The sequence below is a fragment of the Cydia amplana genome, chromosome Z (genome assembly GCF_948474715.1).
Source record: "Cydia amplana chromosome Z, ilCydAmpl1.1, whole genome shotgun sequence".
Classification (NCBI taxonomy): domain Eukaryota; kingdom Metazoa; phylum Arthropoda; class Insecta; order Lepidoptera; family Tortricidae; genus Cydia; species Cydia amplana.
In genome coordinates this window covers 39215777-39225978 of record NC_086096.1, presented here as the reverse complement: position 1 = coordinate 39225978, position 10202 = coordinate 39215777, and the positions used below count along the sequence as shown (strand labels likewise).

Sequence of the window (10202 nt, the reverse complement as noted above, 5' to 3'; positions counted from 1 at the left end):
GGACTATAAGTCTTGGGGACTTAATTCATAATTCATTTACATACACCATTTACTTCACATACACCTTTGAATTTCTTCGCAAATGTATGCAGGTTTGTTTCTAAAGGCAATGTGCATGCAACGACACCCTTGTAGTGGTAGACGCCCGTAGGCTACATTACAGTTGCCGCTTACCATTAGGCATAAAATGCCATGAAATGAGTACCAGGTACCAGGAGATAATGAAACAGATGGGTTATTTATTATTGACAATGCCGAGCCACGTAGGCGGGCACGTATCTTTGAACATGGGGCTCGAATATGACAGATGGACATCCAGCATCTCAACCACCGGTAACAGAAGGGCGGCCAGGTCCTTTAGGGTCCCGATGACCTTAGGGCCGACCATGCGGGGCTCGGCGCTTAGGGTTTCGAGAATGTTGTTCTGAATGGCGTAGTTGACTGTGCGTCGGAGGTGATACTGAAAAGAAATTCAAAATAATTATTAACAGGGCTCGGACAGTCTAAGCAAAGTTTGCAATAATTAGAATAGAACAAAGGAGTGTCATTTTTTTTCAATATCTTGCTAATCTATAAATAGCAGTTTGTTCTCGTGATGGCGTATGTATTTACACCAGGGGATAAGGCATATAAAGATCTCGTAATGAATGACTGTTCAGAGCAGCTGTGAGCTATTCGCTCCCGATCCGAGTGAACCGCTTTCATACCTGGATAACTAGCAGTGCACCTAGATGCACCGGTTTAACTTCTATGTCCTGCAGCTTGCGCACCAGCACCCTCGGCGTTAGGAGATCCATTCTCCCCAGTTGGGTTAGAATTCTGGGCGCCTGCGAACAAGAATAGACACCTGCAGGCGAATTATTAGGCTTTATCAACGTGATAAAATAAGTGTCACTTTTAAACACCACGTGATTGAAAGAGACGGACATGTTTTTATCACGCTGTCACATATATTGACATATACGACCCAACCATAATATCCGTACTGAGGGCCAACCGCCAACATCGAAAATCGAAAAACCTTATCTGCGTCTCTGTCGCTCGAATATGCAAGTTATAGAGAGGCCGATAACAGTTTTCGATTTTTCGACGTTGGCGGTAGGTCTTTAGGTACAGTCGGTATCAGATATATCGGGGCCTCAGAGGTGCTCATAAATACCTGAACTGAATACATCTCTACTGTCAAAGCGCTAGAGAGCGCGTTAAGATATTTTTATATGTGTATCTTCATATTGTTAAGCAGAGAATGGTACATACTTTTGATTGTATAGTCTGATACTTTACTTTTCGATAATTTATTGATACAACGGCGGTATCAAGGTCGCATTTTTATCACTTGTCATGTCATGCGTCACTTCATACTCGTTAGAACGTGACAGGCATGATGACAGATGATAAAAAACCGACCATCTTAGTCCTACGGGAACTCCCTGCCTGTCATTTAAATTATTTGCCCCCTAAATTCCGACGCCTGGCCGGTAGTCCGGTCGGTGTATTTCTTCCTGTTCGGTGATATACAATCCCTATTTCCTTCGAGACAGCCTAGCCTCAGATTTCAGTCGTAAAACCGGCGTTATTATTATACAAGTTTACTCATGAGATTCGGTTCGCCATAAAATTCTTCCATAAATTCCATTCCACCTACCTACATACACACATACGCCGATAAAGTCTATCTTATGTTCGTATTATAGTAAAAACAGACCTTAAGTATATGCGGTATAAGACAGGTTTTGATAAAATGAGAACGTTCGAGATAGGAGGTTGTTAAGTTTTAAGTTTTCTGATATGGGGTAGGTGTAGTTCTTCTGATAACATTTTAATGTTTTGGGCGAATTAAAGTAAAAATAAAGATAATGGTAATAATAAGTAACTTTTTGGCGTTAATCCTTTTTAATGTCATAGAGCCGCGCGCACACATGGAACATCTGTCTATCGGCGATCTACATGTAGTAGTGCTGTGCGGTGTCTATGCGGCAAGTGGTTGGATCTTGTAATGAGAATGACCCACAGTGAGCAACGGGCGCAGCACGGTTCCATTTTTATCGCCTATCACTATGCGCGTCCCTTTTGCACTTACATACTTGTTAGAACGTGACAGGCATGGTGCATGACAAGCGACCGTGCTACGCTGCCAGGACGTCGTAGAGCCGCGCGCACACATGGAACAACTGTCGGTCGGCGATATCGTCGCGCAGGTCGCGCGACTCCACGGACATGTAGTAGCGGTCTGCGGTGTCTATGCGGCAAGTGGTTGGTTCTTGTAATGACTCACAGTGAGCAGGATGTCGTAGAGCCGCGCGCACACATGGAACACCTGTCGGTCGGCGATATCGTCGCGCAGGTCGCGCGACTCCACGGACATGTAGTAGCGGTGTGCGGTGTCTATGCGGCAAGTGGTTGGTTCTTGTAATGACTCACAGTGAGCAGGATGTCGTAGAGCCGCGCGCACACATGGAACACCTGTCGGTCGGCGATATCGTCGTGCAGGTCGCGTGACTCCACGGACATGTAGTAGCGGTGTGCAGTGTCTATGCGGCAAGTGGTTGGTTCTTGTAATGACTCACAGTGAGCAGGATGTCGTAGAGCCGCGCGCACACATGGAACACCTGTCGGTCGGCGATATCGTCGTGCAGGTCGCGTGACTCCACGGACATGTAGTAGCGGTGTGCAGTGTCTATGCGGCAAGTGGTTGGTTCTTGTAATGACTCACAGTGAGCAGGATGTCGTAGAGCCGCGCGCACACATGGAACACCTGTCGGTCGGCGATATCGTCGTGCAGGTCGCGTGACTCCACGGACATGTAGTAGCGGTGTGCAGTGTCTATGCGGCAAGTGGTTGGTTCTTGTAATGACTCACAGTGAGCAGGATGTCGTAGAGCCGAGCGCACACATGGAACACCTGTCGGTCGGCGATATCGTCGTGCAGGTCGCGCGACTCCACAGACATGTAGTAGCGGTGTGCGGTGTCTATGCGGTAAGTGGCCGATTGACTCTTGGGCAGATCCTGGGAATAGAAGCCAGTTATGAATCACACTTTTGTCACTATACGATAAGATAGGTGTGTGTCTTTGATTACAGTGGCGTCGTTGATCGGGTCGCCACTTGGTGGACACGACAAAAACATGGTCATTATTTTGATTTGTAATATTTATATGAAAGACAACACTAAAGGATCGTTGGTAAACTCATTAACTTTCTTGATCTAGATTATAAAAATAAAAATGCTAATTAAATAAATGAATGAGTTATGAATCACACTTTTGTCACTATACGATAAGATAGGTACATGTCTTTGATTACAGTGGCGTCGTTGATCGGGTCGCCACTTGGTGGACACGACAAAAACATGGTCCTTATTTTTATTTGTAATATTTATATGAAAGATAACACTAAAGGATCGTTGGTAAACTCATTAACTTCCTTGATCTAGATTATAAAAATAAAAATGCTAATTAAATAAATGAATGAGTTATGAATCACACTTTTGTCACTATACGATAAGATAGGTGTGTGTCTTTGATTACAGTGGCGTCGTTGATCGGGTCGCCACTTCGTGGACACGACAAAAACATGGTCCTTATTTTTATTTGTAATATTTATATGAAAGACAACACTAAAGGATCGTTTGTAAACTCATCAACTTTCTTGATATAGATTATAAAAATAAAAATGCTTTATTAAATAAATGAATGAGTATGAGTATAAATACGAGTTGAATTTTATTCCTTATGTCGACTCCACAGCTTGCTAACGTCTTACCGTGCGATAAAAACTCCAATGCCTATTATGGTGCTCATCTAATGGTCTAGCGAAGATGCAAAATTGTATTACATTTAATTTTCCGGGTAGTAGTCGTTTTTGAGGTTTCGCGGGGGTTTTAAAAATGTCTATTTTGAAATAATTAAAGGAAGAAGTAACTCACTCGAGCTATGTCGATGAGTTTCATGACGAGTGCCGAGTAGATCTTCCGGCTGATAGCTTCTGCCCGCCGTTTCCTGTAGTTGTCAACTTCCCTGCATCAAAGATAGGTACTCAAAAAATCATTTATTAGGCAAAAAGCAAACTATTATGAAAACTATCGTCTAATGGCGTGGCGTTAGAGTCCGTCTGAGCTAACTTTGACAGACTTGAATAGATCAAAGTGAGGGAGTGTTATTATAAACGTCATATTTTCATAGAAATTTAACATTAATGATGACGTTGCCACACTTTTTCATTACAAATGCCATGCTGAGTTAGCTTAGTCCGACTGTATTCATATGTACGTACTGTCATATCTAACCAGCCGTTAGTCTCTATCTGGCATTCTGACATTAGTCTGTTAGAAAGAGACAAAATTGAACAAAGGTTTGCTAAGTTAGTGGGTTAATAAATATTCTTCAATTGTCCCTACGAAACAGTTTAGAATGCTATCAAGGTGTGCGTGTAATATTCGAGGACTTCCCTCGATTCCTGGCGGGGCTCCAAATCAATCAGCCCGCCTTCGAGAAATCGGAGATTATTATACAAAAAATCCGGACAAGTGCGAGTCGGAATCGCGTTCCAATTAAGAGTCCCATACCTAAATCACATAATTTTTAAGAATGTATTTTTCTTCATTTCTAACATTTTCCCGTCTTGTGTAGGTACTAAGAATAATTAACGTGTATTTTTATTTCAGACGCGTGGTTTCGGACACAAGGGGGGAGGCCGGGGGGCATGTTTTGCCTATTTTCTGAAAAAACTTCAATGAGCCCTTTCATTTCATGTATAACACGATATAGTTGCACATAGGTATTTAAACAGCTCGCCAATACTAAACCATACGACTGTGTCAGATGTACTTTAATATAATATATAATCATTAATAAAATATAAAATAAGGATGTAATGCAGTATTTAATTAAGATCAGTTAGTTATTGGTCAAAGTAATGTATTTATTATAGGGACAACTACAAGGTTTAGAATATAAAAAGCGGCCAAGTGCGAGTCGGACTCGCCCATGAAGGGTTCCGTATTTAGGCGATTAATGACGTATAAAAAAAAAACTACTTACTAGATCTCGTTCAAACCAATTTTCGGTGGAAGTTTACATGGTAATGTACATCATATATTTTTTTTAGTTTTATCATTCTCTTATTTTAGAAGTTACGGGGGGGGGGACACACATTTTACCACTTTGGAAGTGTCTCTCGCGCAAACTATTCAGTTTAGAAAAAAATGATATTAGAAACCTCAATATCATTTTTGAAGACCTATCCATAGATACCCCACACGTATGGGTTTGATGAAAAAAATTTTTTTGAGTTTCAGTTCAAAGTATGGGGAACCCCAAAAATTTATTGTTTTTTTTCTATTTTTGTGTGAAAATCTTAATGCGGTTCACAGAATACATCTACTTACCAAGTTTCAACAGTATAGTTCTTATAGTTTCGGAGAAAAGTGGCTGTGACATACGGACGGACAGACAGACGGACAGACGGACAGACGGACAGACGGACAGACGGACAGACGGACAGACAGACAGACAGACAGACAGACAGACAGACAGACAGACAGACATGACGAATCTATAAGGGTTCCGTTTTTTGCCATTTGGCTACGGAACCCTAAAAATGGTAAACGTTATTTAAGTAATATATTTATATGAGCAGATTGTAAGTAAAAGTATATTGTAGATTTACTGAACAATTAATCGGCTTTATTTACCACACAATTCACAAAAATCTTAATATTGTATTGCTAAATTAGTCAAGTAGGTACGCTGCGTAATAGATATTGGTGGCTTATAGTTAGCACTGGCTACCTTAACGTACACACTGACATAATTCAAAACAGTAATAAAGATTTAGCAATAAGCTACATGATGTATTACTCCGTAATCAGTTGGAATATACGTTACATAGCAATTGTTAATTAAAAGGTCATCAAAGGTTTATATTCACATTAAAGGTTGTAACGTACATACCATCAGACTATAACACAAAGAAAACATACAAGTCATAAAAACACAATAAAATAAAATGGGCACTTAGCTTCGTTTGTCGTCGTTAGCTCTCCAACTGAGAAGTGAGCCACAACTGTCAGACACCTGCTTATATTCGATCAGACTTCACCCCTTCCACCACTTCTTGGTAGGAATAACAAGTAAGATGTTTCCTGCACATCCGGTTATCATAATAATTCAATTTAACAAATGTATTTGCTACATTTTAATTTAATTTATTATAGAATAATTAATAGCAAATTAATACGAATTTAATATCATGGCTTATTTATTATTATAAGATACTTTATTTACGTTACTAATGTTCTGACAGTTATGGTCAAGAAATATACATGGAGGGTAGTTGTGTAATTAAACAGCAGTTCTAACTTATTATTTCGATATACGTATTAGCTTAGCAAAAGTGGACTATTTCGTGAAAATAGTAAGTGATCTTTGTTTTTATACTACGTATCTCACAACTGCGACGAATATCACACCAAAAATATACGTAACTGACCGAGCGAGCTCTAAAGGGGCCCACTGATTAACAAACCGCCGGACGATATCGGCCTGTCATTTAGAACAAAAAGTTGACAACTCCGAACAACTGACAGGCCGATATTGTCCGGCGGACTGATAATCAGTGGGCCTCTTTTAAGCGTGAGAGAAAAACGTCTCTGTTTCTGCTTGAGCAAAAATTTTTTTCGTAAGTATATCCACCTGTGTTACAATTCGCATTTCTCAACCGATTCTCGTGAAGTTGTACTACTTTTTTTTTTCAAAATGGCGGGGTCTTGAGGTACCTTTTGACGATGTACTTGATGAGCAGCGACATGGTCCTGTTGAGCAGCACCTGGTTCTCCTTCCTGAGGTCCAGGGTCAGCTGGCCCTCGAAATGCCGGTCCTGCAGGGCCTCCACCACGGCATTGGCCACACGACGGTTGTCATTGAACAATTGCTGGAAAAATGTTTTAAGTTTAATCATTATCATAATAATAGCGTTGTCCCGGCTTGGCAACTAATCCCAATATTTAGCGTAGACACAAGTTTTTATGAAAGTGACTGCCATCTGACCTTCCAACCCAGGGAAACTAAGCCTTATAGTCAAGCTGTCGTATCTTCCCCGAAATATATTATAAAAAACTGACGCAACACACACAATTCACACAAACCCCGACAAAGTAATTCAACACGGGGTATATACGTAAATGTGGCTGAGGGATAGGGATGGCTGGCCTTCACATTGGGACAGTTATTAATACATTGATTTGTTTATTGCGAGCTTATATACGTACATTTTCCACTACAAACATTGCTTATGTTTGAACTCACAATAAATATTTACTAATCAGTGTGTAAACAGGTCCCACTCTAAAGACCAGCCACACTTAAGGATGACTCACGTTAGACCGCGCCGTGACCAGGCCGTGTCCGGGCCGGTGCTACTTACTGCCGGTGCTCTTACTTTTCTATAACAGATGACAGGTGATGCTTTCCATAGAAAACTAAGCTCCGTAAGCTCCGACCCGGACACGTCAGTCATCCTTTATCCGTATTGACTTACAGACTTAACTATTTTGAAAATCTACATTTTCACCTCAAAGAAAATTTCTTGTTTCCTTTTAAATAAACTTCTACAAAACCCACTGTATAATATTCTTTCATTCTTAACCGTAGTTTTAAAACACATTTTAAAATTCAAGTTACGCTTCTGGCCAAAACTGCGGCGTGAATGCACCCATCAAAGATCACTTGTCTAGTAGATGAATACGAGTGGAAACTGACTGGACGCTCGAAGCGACCAGCGCGCACGGCACGGCGTCCATGTTAAACAAATGCAAACGTATCTATCTGAGTGGCCTCACTTGGACGCTCGGCGCTACGCTGCACGCTCCTCTGAACGCTTCGTTGGACGCAACTAAGGCTGCGGACTGGACGCACGCTACCGGCGGTGCGGCGAACGGCAAATCAAGACCTATAATTTCGCAGAGCACATTGTATGAGTGGCCATACTCAACGTGTGTGCAGTTCCCGAGTGATTGCACAAAAATGAACGCTATGTGGACAGGGCCGGATTTCCGCCTAGGTCCACAAGGTCCGGGCCTAGGGGCCTGGCAACCTAGCAATGGTTTTGAGATCAAGAAAGGGACCCCCCTAAATTCTACATGCCATAGTAGGTAAGGTCCTCTAGGTGGCTAAGTCCGGGCCTGTATGTGAAGCGGTGTCTATGAATATTAGTCTATGGTAACAACAGCAATACAAATATAATATTTCATTGTGCATTCAATTCTGAAACAGGCTTTGCTTCGCCATGACATATCGCTGTCACTGAAAAACTGATATATTTTAAAATGCGCCATTGTTTTCGTTTTGTCAGCGGGCATTCTTATTCAAATGTAGTTTTGTTTCGACTGTGTTCTGCTTGTTCAAATTCATTGATAGTGTAAAATATGCTAACAACTAACTAATATCATATTAGTAATACGAAACGAAACGATAGCACGCCACTTTTCTAGATCCTGCCACAGAATAAATAATAGTACTAAGTACAGAAGACACTCTCTAACAAAACGCGTCTGTTACGATCAGCACAGATATGGCCGCTAGGTGGCGACAGCGCCACGCGCGGCTTATGACTTCCCCCAAAATTGGGGCCGAACGGATGTACTTTTAGCTACCTGGTAGCAAAGCGACGAAATCGCGGAGTGAGACACGCCTGATCCTGCGCCGTTTCCTGCCAATTACCGGCTAAAATATGCAGTCTAAGAAAAAATACCAATGCAATGCAAGTTGAAAACACGTCAAAAATATCTCCATTACAACCAGCCGAGCGTTGTTCTCATGTAAAACTTACCTGGCGGCCTAGCCAAGGTGACAATCGCTTGCGCTTCGCCATCGAATCGCTTGGTGTCTCTCTATCACTCTTCCATATTAGTGCGACAGCGACAGTTGTGTTTCGATCGCTACGGAGCGTTAGCAATTGGCATGTTGTCTACGGGGCCGCAAACTATACGATGCCTTAAAAGCCTTCCCACACTTATCACTTTACATTAAAATAAACGAATACCTCATCAAAATACTGCGTCGCTCCGCATCCCACTAGCAAAAACAATAACACTATCCTACACATGATAAAAATAAAATAAAGTTAGAAAAAGCGTGTGAATTTTAAAATCGCGCCTGTAATCGTTTTTATGGGCACGTACGCCGTGGAAAATGTTTTTATTGAAGATGGAGTTGTTAAAAAAATCCGTTCCGAATAATAAAAATGTTGGGTAACATTTCGGTTTTTGTTTGCGTGTATGGAGTGGTGTAGGTAGGTACCTACCTAATGGCTACTGCGAAAGTTATGTCATAGAATACAGATACTTAAAAAAATTATTAAGTTGAAAATTACACGTCTTTTGTGTTATGTTATGATCTATTTAAGATAGGTAAATAGAGTTGGGCCACGCAAATTTTTCATGCCCAGTGCTCAAGTAGGTATATATTAGCTCATGTAAAGTTAGCGTGGTCACAGTTTATGCAGCCGCTCGTTACGCCTGAAAAACTCGTTCGCGTCTTTCCTGTAGAATTAGCTAATATTTAAAATATACTCTTACAGCCGGGATACATTTTTTACCTAAAGTCTATTTTTTTATTCCGTAGACTGACATGACAGTTAATTGTATGAACATGAAATGTCATTTCATACTATTAACTGTCATTTCAGTCTACCGAATAAAAAAATAGACTTTACATACTTGAGAGAGAAAAACGAGATAAATCAAATCAATATCAAAAATCATAAAAAACCTTATATTATATCACAATCTAAAGTATAAAAAATGTATACGCTACTGTATAAGCTAAACAATCATCTCGGTGACACAGTTTTCTGTTGCGATGTAGTTTACAAACATTTTAAAGTAGTTCTCATAAGTTATGACGCACCCAAATTTCACGCGGCAGTTATCGTGAAATTTAATTAAGGAATTAGGTGTGTATGGCCTCCGTTAGCGGATTACGGCAGTTTACCTACAAGCAAGTGCTTAAGGGGCCCACTGATTACCAGTTCGCCGGACGATATCAGCCTGTCAGTTAATCGCAAGAGGTCACACACTAACAGTTCTCTGTCAGTTTTCGGCCTGACGACTAACACAAACCGATATCGGCCGAACGGGCTTGTCTTGGGCGAAAACTGAGGACTATCAACCGCTAGAGAGTGGTCGCAAAGGTGGCAGCAGGCCAT

General features: G+C 41.1%; 1 protein-coding gene across 1 annotated transcript; it reads right to left on the bottom strand.

Annotated features, from left to right (window-relative positions):
* Nucleotides 1–235: 235 nt before the first annotated feature.
* Nucleotides 236–9188, bottom strand: LOC134661259 (uncharacterized). Its single transcript, XM_063517245.1, has 6 exons — nucleotides 9039–9188; nucleotides 6775–6929; nucleotides 3925–4015; nucleotides 2860–3006; nucleotides 708–827; nucleotides 236–460 (listed from the first exon to the last, which is right to left on the bottom strand). The coding sequence occupies exons 1-6, from the start codon at nucleotides 9099–9101 to the stop codon at nucleotides 236–238; spliced, it is 801 nt and encodes a 266-aa protein (XP_063373315.1). The 5' UTR covers nucleotides 9102–9188.
* Between the last annotated feature and the right edge of the window lie 1014 nt (nucleotides 9189–10202).

Bases quoted from the DNA above. Each gene is read 5' to 3' on its own strand.
- LOC134661259 (XM_063517245.1), bottom strand. From the start codon at position 9,101: ATGTGTAGGATAGTGTTATTGTTTTTGCTAGTGGGATGCGGAGCGACG. The intron at 4,016-6,774 runs GTACCTCAAGAC...TCTTTGATGCAG, and splicing joins ATCAAGTACATCGTCAAAAG to GGAAGTTGACAACTACAGGA. The intron at 828-2,859 runs GTGAGTCATTAC...TCTTGTTCGCAG, and splicing joins TCTACGACATCCTGCTCACT to GCGCCCAGAATTCTAACCCA.